The sequence below is a fragment of the Populus euphratica genome, unplaced genomic scaffold (genome assembly GCF_000495115.2).
Source record: "Populus euphratica unplaced genomic scaffold, PopEup_1.0 scaffold242.1, whole genome shotgun sequence".
NCBI lineage: Eukaryota > Viridiplantae > Streptophyta > Magnoliopsida > Malpighiales > Salicaceae > Populus > Populus euphratica.
The window spans coordinates 304,063-323,465 of NW_011500033.1; the positions used below are offsets into that span (position 1 = coordinate 304,063).

The window sequence follows — 19,403 nt, forward strand, 5'->3', positions numbered from 1 at the left end:
TATAAAGAACAGACTTATATTTATAAACTGAGAAAAATAATAAAAAAAATAAGTATTATATAATTGAAAGAACAAGAAGCAGAAAATATCTCAATAAATTACTGTGATCTCTAATATTTTATTTATATAAGTAAACAAACATTACAGAATTATGAAAAACTAAAAAAAATATCAGTTATGATCTTTTTTATCTAAAAAGTTATATAACAATTAATCTAATCCTAAATAAATTTAAATATATAAATTGAAAGAAACATTCTAATCTAGATAAACAATAAATTATTGCTGCGTAATCCTATTCCAACTTTGTTACCAGCATTGAACACTATACACACACACACACACACACATATATATAAAAAGGAAGTTATCATTAATGGAGACCAATGACTACTCTATAGCATTATTTTTTCAGTAAATTCAACAGCTTGTGAAAGGGATTTTTCCTGTAGAATCACATAAACCTTTGGTTTGACCAAACAAAATCAGCATGATCCAAACAATACACGCACTGGAGTTATTATCTAGACTCCTTTTGTTAGAAATGAAAATTTTCTTATCCTTTTTTTGAGGGGTTAAAGAACAAGAATTACAGAATCAAAAATAGGTGGTACTATGCGTGCTCGTTGTGATTGAGCCCCTGGAAAATGTGGTCTGTGTCCTCTGGGATGAATGCTTCTGTCGCAATCTGATATCCATCAGATCAGAAAGAAGCCCCGGTTGTGAAATTTGAACGTCTTTGATGTCATTTTCGTTGGTCAGCATTTTAACTGTGGTAGACATACTTGGGCGGAGCTTGACAGTTTCTTGCACGCAAAGCAGGCCAACCATTAAGAATCGAAGTGCTTCTTCTTCTGGGAAGTCCATATGAAGAGCGGGGTCTACTATCTGCAGAAGACTGTTGCACTTGTAGGCATCCCATGCCTGCAAATTCACACACAAAAAAGTTTCACTTCTACTTTCTAAATAAAGAAGGCTGCTTTGCATTATTGATTCATTGATTGCTCCGACGTTTTTACCTTTTGAACCAGGTAGTGTTCACCATGTTCCAAGTCAAAATCCACTACCGGTCGGCCACTGATAATTTCCAGAAGTAATACTCCGAAACTGTAAACATCCGATTTCCGTGTCATATGTCCGCTAACAGCGTATTCTGGAGCAAGGTATCCTCTTTTGCATTTCCAATCGCAAGAAACCTCGTTAGCTATGCTAGCATTTGCCAAACAATCCAATCAAAGAGAGAATCAAATGCACTAAGTGATTCCACTTACAATGTCCCGGCAACATGAGTACTGACATGAGATTTATCGTCTCTGAGTGCTCTTGAAAGACCAAAATCTGACACTTTTGGTGTGAAGTTTTGATCAAGAAGTATGTTGCTAGCTTTGATATCTCGATGCAAAATACGGGGTTGGACCACATCATGAAGATAGGCAATCCCACGAGCAACTCCTAATGAAATACCACGCCTTGCTTCCCAACTGAATTTGGCCCTGTTGTGCTCTTGTCCTATTAATCAAGAATAAAAGCCAATGAATTTTCCAAAGTTCCCTACTTTTTAAAGAGACAACAAAGAACAGAACTACGAAAACGCAAACACTGATTATTAATTACCGAGTAAAGTATGGACGAGGCTGTTGTTCTCCATGTAATCATAGACCAGATATCTTTTGGCCCCATCAACACAACATCCCCGAAGTGTAACCAGATTTTCATGTTTGATATCAGACAGTGCAGCTATCTCAGATATGAATTCTCTCTCTCCACGCATAGATTCAACTTCAACTGAAAGAACCTTCACAGCCACTACAGAACCATCCTCCAACCAACCCTTCAAAGTCGAACAAAAAATGCCACATTAGCATTACCCAGAAAAAGGGGGGAAACAATTGATATGGAAGCAAAAGACAGAATCTTTTACCTTGTACACGCAACCAAAGCCACCTTCTCCAATCTTGTTAGAGAAAGAGTAGTTTTGGGTGGCAATTTCGAGTTCATTAGAAGAGAATAAGCGCAAATTGCCATGACTTTGTTCACCTGGTTTTTGTAGAGAAAGCAATCAAGAGCTGATAATAAAATGGAAGACAAGGAAAAAAGAAAGTGAATCAAGAGCACCCCAAACCATATCGAGAAACCAATATGACTCGGTCAAAACATAACCCAAATGACCACGAGCTCGGGAGAACACCAGCATCTAAAATTCGTCTTACCTGGCAAGCTGCTTCTATTATTGATGATTGTGGCTTTTGGTCCAGAGGAAAAACAACTTGAGCCACAAAGAGAGAACTTCATGCTGGGAATTACAAAGGGATTTTGAAACTTGTGGTTCTGATTAATAAGGGAGCCTGGTATGGTAATTGGTATGGTACTAATTGATGACGATAACATGAGAAGGGAATTGATGGGAACACGGCAGTGGCATAAACCCGTGGATTTTGACTTCAATGGATAGTTGAATATTTTCAGTGGTATATTTCATCCTTTTTTTTTTTTTGCCTCCATTTGCGTTTTTATATTGTTTTGCTTAATAATTTATGCAAGATGAGTAGATGAGTATGATAGGTTTAGTTGAAGAATCTGGTGTGGTTTACCCCACTTCAATAATCAATACCACCATTATCGTGACATTGAAATCCTCTAAGGCGGCTGAGAAAAACAGTGCTATAAAACCCGGTTAAGATGACTAACCTTGTATTTCATTGACCCGCCAAACAAGCTAAATTCACGATTTTGGTTCGGTCCTGAGTTAGATATTATCATAATTTTGATGTAAATGCTAATAAATGGGTATGTACTCTTCAAAATCTTAGCTAAATTCTCCAAGGCTATATTCATCCTGAAAAAAAAAAAAGTTATTAGTCTTCATCTCTTAGTCTAATTCAATAAAGATTATTTTTTTTCTATCTTATAACTAAAATTATGGATTTGAATTATTTCTTTTTATTCTTTTTTTTCACTAAATTTTTTTCATTTTTATCTTGCTAATAAAAAATTAAATTTTATAATTTATTTTATAAAATTATCAAGTTTTCATTATCTAAATTTAACAGATTAATATAAACAAATTGATTAAATATAATACCATTTCAATATTTAAAATAAAAAAATATCTTAAAATATATATATTTTAAAAAAAATTATATTTTTACACACCATCTAATTATCTTTGTACCCCTAAAGTTAGCGGATTGTAGCACATTTTGAAATAAAATTTATTAAAAATCACGCAGACAATGACTTTTATTTAGAAAATAATAATAAATTAACTTGTAGCGTAAGCGCATACAAATAATCTAGAAATATTTCCATCAAAGCATGTTGAAAGTGTCAATTTTGAAAGCGTTTCTATTACTAATATAGGTTTTTTGAACACTGTTCCACACTCCAAAATGGAGTCAGCAGGCCTGAACAGGGGGAGCTGAATTCCGCAACCAATCGATGATATCTTTGAACAGTCCTGGTCTAAGCAGAGTCCATGCAATGGTCCTCCGTGCGCGTTGATTTGGACACGAGGTAAGATCAAAGACGCCCAGAAGTCTCGACTGAAGAAGGAATCGATAGAGTTGATCTACAAATTTGAGGTCTCCAAACCTTGCTGCCTTCTACGCTGCAAGGTGAAACCCCTCCTTTTTCTTCCTGGTAGAACTCTCCATAAATATGGCAAAGCTTCTTGTTTGTGCCTAAAGAGAGAACAAAGATTAGAACGCGTCGTTGGTTTGCCTTCTTTTAAAAGCAATTTGTGCCCACAGAGATAGCAATTTTGGAAAGATGAAGCGAAAATCCCGAATTTTTCAAATCTGTAAAAAATAAATGTTCTAGAATTAAATTCGTTTTTTACCTTACTTTAGATAGTTTTCATGATTGAAGTTTTAAAAAATAAGTTTTAAGAAATATGATTAGGTGTGATTAGTTGTATTTAAATATATATTTGATAAAAATTATGGTTAAGATTTATATATGATAAAAAGTATATATAAAATGTTTGTTAGTTGTATTTGGATGATTGGTTGTGATTGCTTTTTAAAATGTTTTTTATTTGAAAATGTATTATAATATTTTTTATTTTTTAAAAAATTATTTTTGATATCAACACATTATAATAATATGAAACATAAAAAAATATTAATTTGAAGTAAAGAAAAAAATAAAAAAATTAAATTTTCTTTAAAAGCATTTTTAAAACACAAAAACAAATAGAGTTTTATGAAACTTAGTTAAAAAATATGTAAAAACTGCTTTATAAAAATTTTATTTTAAAATTAATTTTTTAATAGGCTTTTTAGTAAAATATAATTTGATTTATTACCAAACACTTTATTATGTTTGTTACACCATAAACATAAATATATAGGCAATTGCAAAATAAATACAGACTTATAAATATATATTATAAAAAACAGTAAAAGATATAAGTAATTTTTTTTTATTGTATATGTGCTGTTGATACTCTTATATTTTATTATGAACTCATTGATAAAGATTTATTATTATTATTATTATTGTTAAGTGCCTACCTACAATGTTTCCTAGGTATGTCAAGTGCCTACCTACAATGTTTCCTAGGTATTTAAGATCTAGGTTGGAAAATAAGTTTTAAGGTAAAATAAACTTTCAATTCTAATTTTCCAGCCATTATAATGATAAAAATTTATAATAATAAAAATTAAAAAAATTAAGTAACACATCATTTAATTTATTTTTTCACCCGTCCCCTTTGCCATAAAAAAATAGGGTCTAAGCATAGAGACCCTTGCTAAATAGAGTAGGCAAAAAAACTAGGATCCGAGCATAGGGACCCTTGCTAAATAGACTAAGCATGGCGGCCTAACTTGCCAAGCCTACTAGTGTTCGGCTTTTTCTTTCTTTTATCTTTTTAATTTTATGTTTTTGTATGCCTTTTTCTTATATGTTTTTCTTCAAATATTTTTTTGATTTAGATTTAAATCAACACTTTTTTTTATTTTGTTTATTTAGCTTTTTTTAAATAGAAAATAACAGTTATTTTTTTGTTATTTTATATATATTTAGTACTTGAAGAAATTATTTTAATTTATTTATAATTTTTTTATGTATTGTATAAATAGAAAATATATATTTTTGAATAATATTTCTAATATGTATAATCTTATATCATATTTTTCTTACTTTTATTTTATTAAATAAATTTCATGCATATTTATTTCTATTATCATTTAATTAAATGAAAAAATTAATTTTAATAAACAAATTTATATTGGAAAAGCCTACAAAATTTATTTGTTTTTGCTTGTAGAAAAAACATATCTCTGTGGAGAAATGCAGGTCTAATATTCTATACCAAAAAAACAAAATACCCTTAAACCTGATCGTAGAATCAGATCAAAATCTTTTAATCCTTCCTCGTTAGTTTTATTGCTTTGATTGAGAAAGTGAATCATTCATTGATTACATTGGTTAAATATCCCACAGCGATCAAGCACAATCCGTGTTAAACACTTAATTGATTGCGAATTTCTTGGGATTTTTTTATTTTTCATTTTATTTTCTTGCACTAACTGGTTTCACAGCAAAACATTTCGAGTTTGAATTCCTTGAAGAAAGATGAGATGATTGGCATTTTGAAATGTTCATGTAATTAGCTTTTAGCACCATTACCATGGCTTATTTTGTGATACTTAGATTCTGTCTTCACACAGGGATACCCCAAGTCTCGACAATTATTTACTTAGGTCTAAGGTTTATTTCATCAAACCAGACAGGGAAAAAAACAAATATTCTTTCTCGGAAACATTGTTTTGGTACATATGGTCGGGCATTCTACAGTCTGCTATTTAATCCTAAAACTACATAATCAAAATTGAATGATCATCTTCTTCAGTGCTTATGGTAACACCCCAATTGCATTGCTATTAACTTCGAAAACAAAAGCTTCACAGCACAACAAATAATAAAAGCCAAAACAGTTCAACAGTTAATAATAAATATGAAAGTAAAACTTGAGGATGGAAAATTCAAAACCAGGATGGGATGCGTCACAGCAGATATCTTTGTGCAGCCAAAGATCCACCCAATTTCACATTCTATCTTCTCTCCTGCGTGGAGCACAAGTGATGATTTCATCCACTCTAAGGATCACCTCAGCAGCTTCAGTTGCAGAGAGCAGTACAGCCTGCTTAACTTTGAATGCTTCAGAAATGCCTAGCTCTACCATATCTCCTATCTGCAATGATTTAAAGATGCCAGGAATCAACAAACTGGGCCAACAGAGTAGATTGGATTTCAAACTACTAATAAATACTCGGCTAGCCAGTTGACCACAGCTTGTAATAATGTCTCTTAAAACATGCATTTAATGAAGTTTTTATTGAAGCACTTACAGATCCAGATATCACATCAATTCCTGATGTGCACCCCTCCTTGTGGTGCTCTGCCCGAAGCTGTGCTACCAACTCTGCACTGTCCAAACCAGCATTTTCTGCAATGATAGTAGGAATTGCAATGAGAGCCCTTGAGAATGCTTCAATAGCATGGGACTTCTTCCCAGGAGTCACTCGGGCTAATTCATCGACTTCCTTTGCCATCACCATCTCAGGCCATCCACCTCCAAGTAGAACCCTGCTGTCATTGACTGTCTGAGACAGCACACACAAGGCATCATGCAGGGACCTTTCCGCCTCATCAAGCACATGACGGCTGCAATAAAATATAAACACATCAAAAGGCATTTGAGGTGAAGTAAGAACAGATAACTTCCACTCCAGAGTTTTTCCCCTCTCTCTACAAGTGAAACATCAGGATTATATTTCAAGCCTAGGGAAACAAAACCACACCAAACAGAGCTGCCATGTCAGTATGAGCCATGCCATCAGACTCTATTATATCATTACAAACTCAAATTCCACAAAAAGAGTTGCATTTGTCCTAATTGCTAGACAGCAGCTATGGGACAACACAATCGATATATAAGTGCAAAACCTCGGGCTAAAATCCCAAAGACCCAAAAGTCAACATATTTTCCAGCATTAACTGCATAATACTTTTTTATAAGCTGGAAAGAAATATTACCTTGCACCTCTCAGTACTATAGTACATGCCTGACCCATTTCAACGCCTGAAAAATGAATCAACTTGTCCTCACCAATCATAATTTCCTCAATAAGCTTGCAGTGACCAAGCTTAACTGACTCTGGATTATCAAATGTTGAAGCAATTTCACCACCAGTCACTAAAGCAAGACGTTCAATTCCATCAAAATCAGCATGCTCAATTGCAAGAATTCCAGCATTTGCAAAGAGTTCTTCAGGGAAATTGTAAATCAGTTGTCTGTTAATGAAGCAGTTAATTCCATGTGCTATTATCTTCTCCACCTTTTCTTTCATTTTTTGCTTCTCAGCTGCTTCAATTTCAGCAACCCTAGACATTGAATCGACACGAACACGTGCCCCATAGATTTTTACTTTGTCTGTGTCCATCGCAGTATTGGCCACCAAAATATTTGCATTCTCTATTCTCTTTGGTTGTCCAACACCAATTTTCTTGTCAAGAATAAATCTGAACAAGCATAAGACCGATTTAATCATTTAATACTAGCAAAAATATTTATCACATGCCAATGCTTAATAGAGACATGAGGACATTACAGCCAATGTTGTCTGGCTCAATGTGAACTTTGCTTATCCTTTATCTATCAGGAACTACCATTCGCAAACAAAAATAGATGCATCTACAAGGGCATGCAGCACTAACAAAACTTGCAAACAACTTCCAAAGTACATTACAGTAAAAGAATGCTCATGATAGCACTCAAGAAAGGAAATTCACGTGCAAAGGCATTAGAAATGCCCATTCATTTCTTATTATAGACAAAAACAAATTACGCACCATGCAGTGGAACTTCAATAACATGACAAGATTCTTATAAGTTGATGTACCCACCCTTCATCTAAGAAGGATTCCTTTAGCGAACCTCCAGGCTTCTTGATAATTTGAATAGCCTCTAAGTTTGTGCTACCCTGCCATTTCATTTAGCAATCATAAGACCACACTGATTAGGAAAAAAGAATACACTTACTATAAGCATCAGAAACCGTTGATAAAACAAATAGTCTGAACAAGTCAAAACCAAATCATAGTATCAAGAATGTAAGTTCAGGGTGAGAGAGAGAGAAAAAAACCAGCATAGGAGGAAGTATCAGAATACTGAAATAGCAGTCTGAAAACACACAAACAGGCAGGCACACCATGCAGAATGACAGAAGAAATAAGATCTAGTGCATAGTACAGATGTTGGTGCCAGAAAACAAAAGATTTCAACCTAGCCCTCCTCACGCCAACACACACCCCCACCCAAAAAAAAAAGCACCCCGACCCCCAAAAAATCAGCCCTCCTCACGCCAACACACCCCCACCCAAAAAAAAAGCACCCCGACCCCCAAAAAATGGCTGGTAAACTATCATTAAAAACCAATGTTCACCTGTAATCTCATAACTGCATCAACAGCCAGTTTTGCAAAGTATTCCTTATCCTGTGATAGTATTTTGGAACTCAAAGTAGTCCTTGCAATCTTCATCAAGTCAGCCATGAATTTTTCTGCATTATTCAATAATTACAGACATCAATGCCAGAAAATATATGCAAAACAACTGTCAAAAGCCAATTAACACAAACAAGTTCTACTTGAATTCTGCAATTCATAATGATACAACAATCACTACCTTCATTGTCTTTGTTATCCAAAACCTTTTGCAACAAAGCATTGCGAGCACATTCTGCTGCCATTCGGAAACCTGAACAATCAAAGAAACAGTATCAACAAATTTCACATGCAATAAGAGTTAAAGTTTCAAATTCACCATGATCAAATCAAGATCTGGTCTCTATGGTAACAAAAAATAAAAAATAAAAAAAAATCCTGGCATTCTTTGGCTGAACTGGCCCAAAATTACATAAAGGAATCAGGTGATCAACAAGAAAATTCACTCTACCAAGGTTATATAAATATGGGATTCATGTCAAATCCAATTGTCAGACTCTTGTGTAGAAAGAAAAGTTAAAACAGCTGAAGGCGCACCATCTAATTGATGCACGCAAAAAAGTATTACAAAGAATGTAGTAAAACATGGGAAGGGTTTTCAAATTTTCAGCAAAACTGAAAAAAAAAAAAAAAGAAGCTCAAGAAGCACTAACAATAACAAATAGATGAAAACGAGAAGGCGGGGGGGAATAGGAAGCATTGCAAATCCAGGAGCCTAGAACAAACCTGCTATTATTGTCATCGGGTGAATTTTTGCTGCCAACAGCTTTTCTGCCTCCCTCAAGAGTTCCCCCGCTAAAACAACAACAGAAGTTGTTCCATCACCAACTTCATCATCTTGAACTTTAGAGATATCTAAATCATGAATTAAGGGTTGCCATAACAAATGCAATAGAGTTATTTATGCAAAGTTCTACCGATCATGTGCAGCAATTTGCCGGTATGGCTAACTTGTAAAGTTCAGGAGAGATGTTTTTGCCCCTACTAGCAGAAAGTTCGAAAATAAATAACAGGCTCTCTATCCATAGCAAACTTCTCTGCAAAAACCTTAGTTTTAACAATCCTGAAAAGAAAATTAGCAATCCATACCACCAATGGAAGGATACCAACAAGGATTTTAGCAGCTGGGTTGTCAATGTGAAGGGACTTGAGGATGGTGGCCCCATCGTTTGTTACTGTGACTTCATGACCTCTGCCTGTCGACTGTAAGATTTTATCCTGAAAAAAAAAATGTAACAAGATGATGATTGTTCATGTAAAACAAGCATTGCTTTATAATTTCTGGTAACAAACTCAGTAAAGAAGAAACCTTACCATTCCTTTTGGCCCCAAAGTTGTCTTGACCAAGTCAGCAACTGCCATACCACCAATAAGCGATGCCTAAGGAAAAAGAAAGAAAGAAAAAAAAAACAGAGAGAATGGCATTTTAGCAGTTGTTTCGATCCAAAAATTAACCATGGGCACCCAAATGACATAAGAACAACAACAAAGCAGCAATGACAATCACAAAGCCAACCACACAGAGAAATAATTTCCTCGCAATCTTCCAAGATTCATTATATGCAAATGCTCTCCAATGGAAGCGATGTCACAACAGAAAACATTAAAAAAAAAAAAAAACCAGTAAACAGGAGTTACCAATCTGGCACGCTCTCCTTTTTCTTCAGTAGCTTCACTTTTGAAAATTTTCTCAACCTACAATACTCGCCAAGTAAAATACACTAAAATTATAAAACAAAAAAAAAATGGAATCACTAGTGAGCAACTAGCATACCGCCATTGTAAAGTTTAAACGAGGGCAGCTTGAATATAGAGACTCAAATTAAAATCTGAAACAAGAAAAAAAAATCAGTCAGATCTTAAAATGAAACAATCTCTCAGTTGCAGCGAGATAAAAAGCGTGTGATTTTCACTATTTTTCGATAATAAAGCAAACAAACAAAAAAGTGTCCCTAATCATAACGAACTTGTAATGTCACAAGGCAATGTTAAGACCTAAGAGCAGGCGAAGGAATTCATAAAGTAGTGGAGGATCAGTGAACTGAAGAAGAGTATACAATTAGGGCAAATATAGATATCAGACTTGTTTCTTTCCTGAGCATATAGAAAGAAAGATATGCTCAAGCGGGACAGATTTTGGAAGGTGGAGTAGAAAAGAGAGAAGGCATGGAATGGAAGTGCGGTGAAGGCTCGCGAAGTCCTTCGAAGGGCCACTTCAGTCGTCGAAGTCTGAAAAATATACATCAAAGCCCAAAGCTCAAAAATACAATTAAGGTAGACAAGGTATCTTTTCTAATGGGCCTACGGTCCTCATCCACCCAAGAAAATAAAGCCCATCACTGATCTACCCTTCACCGCCCAATATTGTATTATATATACAATGGAAAATCACTCTTTTAACACTTGGTCTAAATTACATTTACATGTTATAGTTTAAAAAATTATTACTCGAGTTACCAAAAAAATTATATACATGCACTGACACTTAAAATCCTCATCATAAAAAATCAACAAAAAATTGATTATTGATAAAATTACTATTATTTTTTTATTTAATTACTAAAAGCCCTTGTAATATTAATATTATAACTTTTTCATCAAACTAAAATTACAACTTCGCCGAAATTTTTTAAAAAAAAACACTAAAACTTTATATCGTACATAAGTTTGGAGCCTAAAAGATAATTATTATTGACTAAGGATCGATATTTGCAAAGAAGGATGTATGACAATTTGCATTTGAGTATGAATTTAAGATATTTACAAAGAAAGATGTACAACAATTTGTATTTGAGTATGAATTTAAAATAATCCATTATATTTTTTTTTAATGCCCAAGCCAATGGCATGTAGATACAACCAACAAAAATTTAATTCTAAATATTTAAAAAAATTGGTTAGAAAAAATCCTAAAGCTTGGCATGGTGTTTCGTTTCATAAATATAAATATTATAAGTATACATGATTTCACATAAAATTACAGTATAAACCTAACCATTTACCCTAACATATAATTTTGATGACATGTATTATAAAGCTTAAACTTCAATTACTTAGAAGGCTACATAATGTAACATGGATTACTTATATCTCAATTAGCTAAGTTAAAAGGACTCAAATAAGATTAGATTTCATTTATTAAATTATTTACTATCACACAAAAGAGGTTGAAAGGGTATAAAATAAATATCTTTCATCAAAACATGTTAGATTATATACATCTCAAATCAATGTATGAAAATACATTATAAATCGATCAATGGTTAGTATTTGAAGCAATATTATATCTACATCAAGAAAATATTGAAATACGATACTCTAAAAGAAATTGAAGGATTGTTGTGGAGATTACAGTCATAAAATTAATTTAGATTTATGTTGATGGTACTTTAGGCCTTATTAGTTAGGATTTTCTTCGTATTTTAGATTAAATTTTTTATTTTTCTAACTACAACATGATTTAAGTTTTTGGTTAAAGTATAGTTAGTTAATAGAATTGAACAACATTATTCAAAAAATTAAATAAAAAGTATAAAATTTAATTTTATGAAAGGATTTTAACTAAAAGTTCAATATATACAATAAATATTGTTCATTAAAGGAAACTGCTACCTATTGGGGCTCTAATAGTTTCCCAAGTAATATTAACACTATGAAAGTCACTTATAGATTTATTTTTTATCTTGCCTTTTCCCCTTAGTAAGTTATAACATGGTATTAGTTAATTTTTACAAAGAGAAATTCTTTTTTAAATAATTTTTAAACTAAGCTTCTTTTAGAGTTAAATTAGTTTTGGCTATATTAAACTCCTCTTTGGTTTTGGCTAATTCATCTTTTAAGTGGGTCAACTTAACATTTTAAGATTAAAATTATGCTGGTAAATCTTTGAAAGACTAGTTCATTTATTTAACTTTAAAGTATTAAGCATCCTCGAATCACTTCTAGTTTTCCAAAGCCAAACATATCTATTATAGATTTTTTAATGTTGGTAAGAAATTCATTACTAATATATAGGTACAATAAGACTTCCTATAAATCTTACGAGAAAATGTTTTTTATGAGCTACTCCAAATAATTAATAGCGGCTCAATTACTTAAAAAGTTATTTCATTAGATAAGAATGATTAAGACTTCTTTGATTTTGGTCAAGAGAGGCTTTTTAGATTGATTATTTTTATAAAGATCTAATTTCAATAAAAAGACTTCTAAAGTTGAAAAAGTAGATAATCATAAAGCAAAGGTCATTTACTATTCCTTAACAAGATAAAAAAAATAGAGTTTTTGTTAGTATTAAAACCATAAAAAAAATATATGATTTGAACCAATTATAGAAACTTATTTAATAGAAAAAAAGGAGTCACTAAGGTTGGTTAACCTAGTGGCATAACTTTTCATATTCATTAAGAGGTATAAAAGAACTAGTTCCTTGGTTTTCTTTAATTATTGAAAGGTAAGGGATTTCAACTTGAAAAAACTTTAAAGACATCATCTATTATATCAACAAGAAGAGTATTGATCATTAATATAAGCTCATCTACTCGAGTGATTGTAACTTAATTACACTCTCTATATACTTTATACCGTAGGAGAAAAAAAGCGAGGTTTGTCTCTTCATGAAGAATTGAAATTTATATACTATTAGGAGCAATTGTATTAGTAGTTTTGTTCCTTTTATATTTTTTATTGATACTACTCTTATATAGTATTAAAAGAATTTTTCTTAGCAATGTTTTGACTTTTCAAGAATAGTTTTAGTTAATTTACAAATATTCTTAACACTAAAGGCAAGAACTCTAAAAGGTTTTATTATTATAGGGATAAAGTAGTACTCGGAAACATAAAGAGTTTTCTTCAATACAAGAGCATCTTACTAGGAAGTAGTAGTAAAGATTAAAGGCACTTCCAAAATTTGTTCAGTACTTCTAATATCAATGGTAATAGTTGGTGGTGAAGGATTTTGATTAACATCACTAGAGAAAGTTGATATTATAGCAAGGACATTTTAGATTTATTAAGAATAGGAAATTTTGGTGTTTTAATAGCTTGAGCAACTAGGATCTTTGTAGTAGCAATAACAAGTAGAAAAGTAGTCTCTGAATAAGCGGTATCACTCATTTAAAAACAAACAAACATAACCTTTATTATTATATTCATTGAAGTAACTATAGAAAGAGGAGCAACCAGAGAAAACTAGCTTCGATAAAAAAAATATTAGAAATTAAGTAAATTAAAGTGTTAAATTATAAACTAAAGTTTAGTAGACTTTGATAAAAAAAAAATACCTTAAGTGTGAACCTTAACTTAATGATAAGAATCTCATTCTTTTCTTCTTTAAATTTATAAGGATTTTAAGACTATGAATGTTCTATTATTAGTTGAATTTAAGGGTCAATTATAGACTGGCAAGCTATATATAAAATTATTGTAGGAACATTAAGGAAACAAGTGTAATCAAAATTTATTAAGTTTGGATGTTCTTACTTAAAATTTCAAATATATGTCTTTTGTTGAATATTAGGGGATGTCTCCCAAGGATTTTGCTTTTATTTTTCATACTTGTTGGCTTATTATAAAAAGAAAGTTTGTTGTCATGATATTTGAATAAATATTATAAAAGAGATCTTGAGTTTTGCTGCACCAAAAGATGAACCATATTGGATGATTTACTACTAATAAGAAGTACTTTACTGGGTAATTCTTAAAAAGTTAATCTTTTAGTTTAGATACTTCTTTTATGTATTTTGGATTAATAAATGTTATCCTATTTGAACCAACTTTATTCACACCATAAAGTATGAGAAAGTTATACATTGAAGAACCTTGATTGTATAGCTATCAAGTAAGGGTTTTATAATTTAAAAGAATAATAATTATTTCTTGGGATAAGATCCATCACCAGCCTATAAGATAGATCTTTACATGTCATGATGTTTCTCTAGACTATAGTATTATCCTTTTTTATTTCAACTTTTATTTTCTAGAGTTGAAGAAATAAGATTTATTGAGGTTTTGACCTTATTGATTTTGAAAGAGATATTGTTATATCACTCGTATCTATTAGATTGAGGAAAGTCTATATATATTTTTTAAATGACAAATCTTAGAATGAAGATCATAATAGGTTTTTCCTTATAGTTGTATCCTTATAGTACCAAACCTTATAAAAACAAATAGCTTCTTATCTATAATAACACTTTATAGATGTTTCCTTTCATTATGATTTTTTTTTTGGTATTGGCCTAACACTCTTCTAAAGCCATACAAATATAGCTTGCAATAAAAATGCACAGAGCTGTTATTCTAACATCTACCAAAGCTATTTTTATTTTTTAGTATGATTTGGTAGGATTTTTTTTATTTTAGAGCATGTAAGGTGTTTACATACCTAATACAATATAAAGGTTAGTTGTTTTTTAAAATAGAAAGTTCGGTGTTTCTTTTTTTTTTTTAATAAACACATTAAATTCAAGTACACTCATTATCAAATCTTTAAAAAAATTGATATCAATCTATATAAAATGCGTAAAATTCATTTTCAATTTGGTAAACTTTGTTTATTATAGCCATATCATATAATGTAATGGTTTGTGGTCCATACTTGAATATAAAAGCATTGTTAGACTTTGACTATAATAGAGAAAGGACAACTACTATGTCTTTATTGGGTTTGAAATAAAGTTTAGATAGTTAGATTACATCAAAAATATTTGGGCATCTTAATTAGTTATCAAAATGGTGTTGCTTCTTACTAACCATTTGAGATATTCAATGGTAACACTATTAGGCTATTAAATAATTGTTTTCTTTTAGGTATCAGATTTAAGTGATCATTATAAGGGGAATTTTTTTTTCTTTCTTAATGTCTAGAGTGAAATATTAATCTTCTTTGTATTTAGGTACCTTTTTATAGAATTGTCCTAGAAGTTCCCTCAATAATTCTTGTAAACGTTGATGATAGATTAATTGACTTTGATAATTAGTTTACAAAGTAAGATAATCATGAGTTTTGTTGGAATAAAGCTGCAAGGTTTTATTTTTATCTTAAAAATAAAAAAAGAGTGCTTAGGATTCTTGGTTGAATCTATAAAAAATAAAATAAAATTATAAACCTGTAAAATAGAGGTTAAGGGTTTTTCAAGTTAAAAATGAATAATTAAAAGTATTTTAGAAACTTAAACATGGCTCCTAAAAGCTATACCACATTTCACCTTTAAATTGAATTAATTGGATGAAATTTTTTATTTTTCAAACATATTTTAAAAATGATTGATGATTTTTAATGAATAATGACATTTTCCACATCAAAATTTATTAATTCGGTCAATTTATTTTAAGTTTAGATTTTATAGGGAAATATTTCTTTATTTGAAAAATAAAAGAATATAAGGGAAATTACTTATACCAAAAATAAACATTTATATATCAAACATATAATAACGATCATTGTTTATAACAAACAAAAAAAGAGAGCTACGATTGATTAAATATAGTAAAATTGATCATACTAGAAGACTTTTAATTAGACATGAGATTTGAGAAATTAATCAACCAAGAGATAAGGTTCATAGTCAACCAATAAAAAATAATCAACCATGAAAGGTTAAAGATGCACAAAAACTGGAAAGTCTAATATTATTTAATGTAAGAGTTATCAATAAAATAACTATTAAGAATCCATAAGATTAGCTTATGATTTATATGGTATCAATAGATAAGGATTTTATATTACATTAGAATTCAATAAAATCTCTTTACTTCATACATTTATATATATTAGAATTTACAGATTTAAACAAGATTTAAACTTTGTATCAATATATAAAAGGTCACATAGTCGCTTTAAACAATGACTAGAATCATATATATATATATATGTGTGTGTGTGTGTGTGTGTGTGTGTGTGTGTGTGAGAGGTTTTTAGATGTCTCTTATTAGGATTAAGTTCCTATTGTATAGTTGTTTCTCATTAGAATATAGAAATCATAAACTGGTATCATATTTATTAAAAGAATATTTGAGTGATCAACAACCTTACAAGGTCCTTTATAAACATCAATCATGACTAATAATGCTTCTTTTGGTTCTAAATATTTTATAAAAATTCTAGTTTTATATCTCTTACATAATTCATCTTCTAGAAAAACATAATATGATGTTTTTAGTCTACATAACTTTTAAACTTTTTATGAAGGATCCTACATATAAGATTTGATTTCTTCTCCTTAATCATTTTATGGATCAATGCCATTTGATTTATTAAGACCTTCTACTTGTTACTTGCTAGAAAAGTTTTACAATAGTTTTATCTTACTATTTTGTGTTTTTTTACCATATAATATGAACTTTTTTTTTATCATCATTACATCCTTACTATATATTAGCTATGTTGGTCAATTAATAATCCTTATATAAATGATTTCATGATGATCGATGATCATTTTAGATCTTAATCCATATTGAGCTAAGTTATTGGTTTATATAGTATCTCCTCTTACAAAAAAAATAATTAAATTAGAAAATCTATTAATAGGGTATTTGTTCATCGTATAGTATAAAGTTAGTGTAAGATATTCACACTTATACTCACTAGCCAATTTTTTTATAATGAGTAATGATTCTCCTGTTACTCTAGTTAATTAAGCTTTTAAATCTATAAGTATCTTTAAAATTTTAATTAAGGTCTCATACACAATTTGATTATTAGTACATGAAAAATCAAAATAAAATAATAAAACTATTTTATGTCCTTCTAGAGAAATGATTAACACTTGTGAGTAAGCTTTATTTTTTGTTTTTAATCCATTAAACTTTAACATTTGTGAAACATGTCTTGTGATAATAAAATTTATATCTTGTTCCAGTTCATGATTGATATCAACGTAGTGATGATCAATTAATAAATAAATCAAAGCTTGACTTTTACTATTCTTTAAGGAATACAATGTAAATCAAGTTCAAACAATGTTAATATCTAATTACCAATTTGATCGTGAGAGAAAGGTTTAGAGAATACATATTTTATCAAATTTATTTTATAATATATATAGTTCAACTATTAGTATGTACCAATATAACTTTACACTAATAAAATATAAGGATAAACAAAGTTTTTTTATTAAAATATTTTATTTTTCAACCTCTATAAAGACATGATCAAGATAATTGATAACTTATTCATAACCAATTTCATTTTTCCATATAAGCATTTTTCTAATCAATCCTTGTACAACTAAAATATATGGCCTCAAAAGCTACATAGGTTTTGGTATGGTCAATGCTAAAAGTTTAGTTAGATAAGTTTTTATTTCTTGAAATTCAATTTAATATTAATCCATTGAAACTTATATATGTTATTCCATCTTGGTAGTTTAGTAAATGACATAATCTTTCTTAAAGAGTTTGATATGAACCTCTTTAGAAAATTAATTTTTCTTACAAAGCTTTACAATTTCCTTTTTATTTACAGAGGTCAAGCTTTCACAATCACCTTTACTTTGTTTTTGTTTACCCCTATACATGCATGCAAAAGGTATATTTTTATAAATTTATCTTGAAATTATACATTCACATTCACTCAAGGATATAACATAACTTATCTAAATAAATAGATTTTTATTTTTATTTCATCATAATATTATCAACCTCTATTTTATGATTAATTATGTTATGAAAAATGAAAATCATAGCTTTTTATGAGTAACACTAATAATATTAAGGATAAATGATATCACTACCTACTTATACATTTCTAATGAGCCAGGACATCTAAAAGCGATATTTGAAACATCATTTTAATGATGAAAATTTGATTATAACTTGAATAATCATTCTTAAAGCTAAGGATGTCATTCTTTGTTATTGAATCGATTGATATATTAGTTATTGACATTGGATATTTATCATTTGATGTTATAAAATTAAGATTATAAAATATAAACAAGCTCTTAATGACATGGCTAAAATATTGATGTCTTCTTTTAAGTGCAAGAGTGTCGAAGTAATAAATAACCCGACAAGATCAGGGTCGAACCACAGAGAGGTTAATTGTATAAATTATAGATAACAATAACACAACAACAACAACAACAATAGTAATAATTCTAACAATACTACTAGTAATAGTAATAGTAATACTAATAGTAGTAGTGGTGGTAATAATATTAATAATAAAGAAGAAGAAGGAGGAGAAAAAGAAGTTAATGAGAACTTTGAGATGGAAGATGATTAAGCAATAATAATAACAAATGTCAAGGTTAGAGGTTCCACTAATGGTATATCAAACAAGTATAGTATAAACTCTTATTATTGAATTGGAAAGCACACACAAAGGAGGTTCCAATCAGATTATATATTGTTAATATGATTACATTAGTCATCTTATTCAATTAATGCTAGTACTTGTAAATCTCGTCAAGCATTCATGATTATAATTTATGTTAATAACAATCAAGTTTCTTTAATAGCTCAGGTGTTGGTTATATCATACAGTATGGGCTATGAAAGTGCCAAGCATTTGTTATACCAAGTGTTATACATCATAAATCTAGACTAGTCATTTAACAAGTCAAGTATTAAAGAGTGAACAAGATTACGAATGTAAAACATGTTAGTATCAAATATCAAATATTAGTGTAACCTCTTTACCTTGACATAATAAATTTAACTAAACATAATGAAAGAAAGAAAAATAAATAAACAAAATAAGAACATAAATAAGATAAAAGTTAACTAAGTAAAGGAAAGGAAATGAAAGGCATAAACTTGATATTAATGAAAACAAAGCATAAACATTACAAAAAATACAAAGAAAGAAAGCAAGAGCATGATCTTGATCTAGAAACCAAGATGCCTAAATGCATGGCAAATGCATCCTTTTATAGGCCAAAATTG

At 30.1% G+C, this 19,403-nt stretch overlaps 2 protein-coding genes and 1 long non-coding RNA gene across 6 annotated transcripts in view; all 3 read right to left on the reverse strand.

The window, feature by feature from the left end:
* Positions 1–367: 367 nt before the first annotated feature.
* On the reverse strand, positions 368–2,533 carry LOC105142564 (putative serine/threonine-protein kinase). The gene is made up of 6 exons (XM_011050252.1): positions 2,211–2,533; positions 1,922–2,037; positions 1,615–1,831; positions 1,272–1,509; positions 1,020–1,170; positions 368–924 (listed from the first exon to the last, which is right to left on the reverse strand). Exons 1-6 carry the CDS (start codon positions 2,386–2,388, stop codon positions 598–600), a joined length of 1,227 nt encoding a protein of 408 aa, XP_011048554.1. The 5' UTR covers positions 2,389–2,533; the 3' UTR covers positions 368–597.
* Positions 2,534–5,738: 3,205 nt separating this feature from the next.
* On the reverse strand, positions 5,739–10,723 carry LOC105142565 (T-complex protein 1 subunit beta-like). 4 transcript variants are annotated; one of them, XM_011050256.1, is made up of 12 exons: positions 10,597–10,723; positions 10,288–10,342; positions 10,152–10,208; positions 9,828–9,893; positions 9,620–9,731; positions 9,240–9,368; positions 8,695–8,766; positions 8,454–8,569; positions 7,915–7,991; positions 7,045–7,530; positions 6,357–6,672; positions 5,739–6,199 (listed from the first exon to the last, which is right to left on the reverse strand). In XM_011050256.1, exons 2-12 carry the CDS (start codon positions 10,291–10,293, stop codon positions 6,053–6,055), a joined length of 1,584 nt encoding a protein of 527 aa, XP_011048558.1. In that variant the 5' UTR covers positions 10,294–10,342; positions 10,597–10,723; the 3' UTR covers positions 5,739–6,052. The 4 variants fall into 4 exon arrangements, with proteins under 4 accessions (XP_011048558.1, XP_011048556.1, XP_011048557.1 ...); XM_011050254.1 differs by having other exon boundaries at positions 10,509–10,723; XM_011050255.1 differs by having other exon boundaries at positions 10,493–10,723.
* Positions 10,724–19,333: 8,610 nt separating this feature from the next.
* Positions 19,334–19,403, reverse strand: part of LOC105142569 (uncharacterized) — a 12,482-nt gene continuing 12,412 nt past the window's right edge. The window contains exon 3 of the long non-coding RNA XR_845577.1: positions 19,334–19,346. This is a non-coding gene — a long non-coding RNA (uncharacterized LOC105142569). The remainder of the gene's footprint in view (positions 19,347–19,403) is intronic.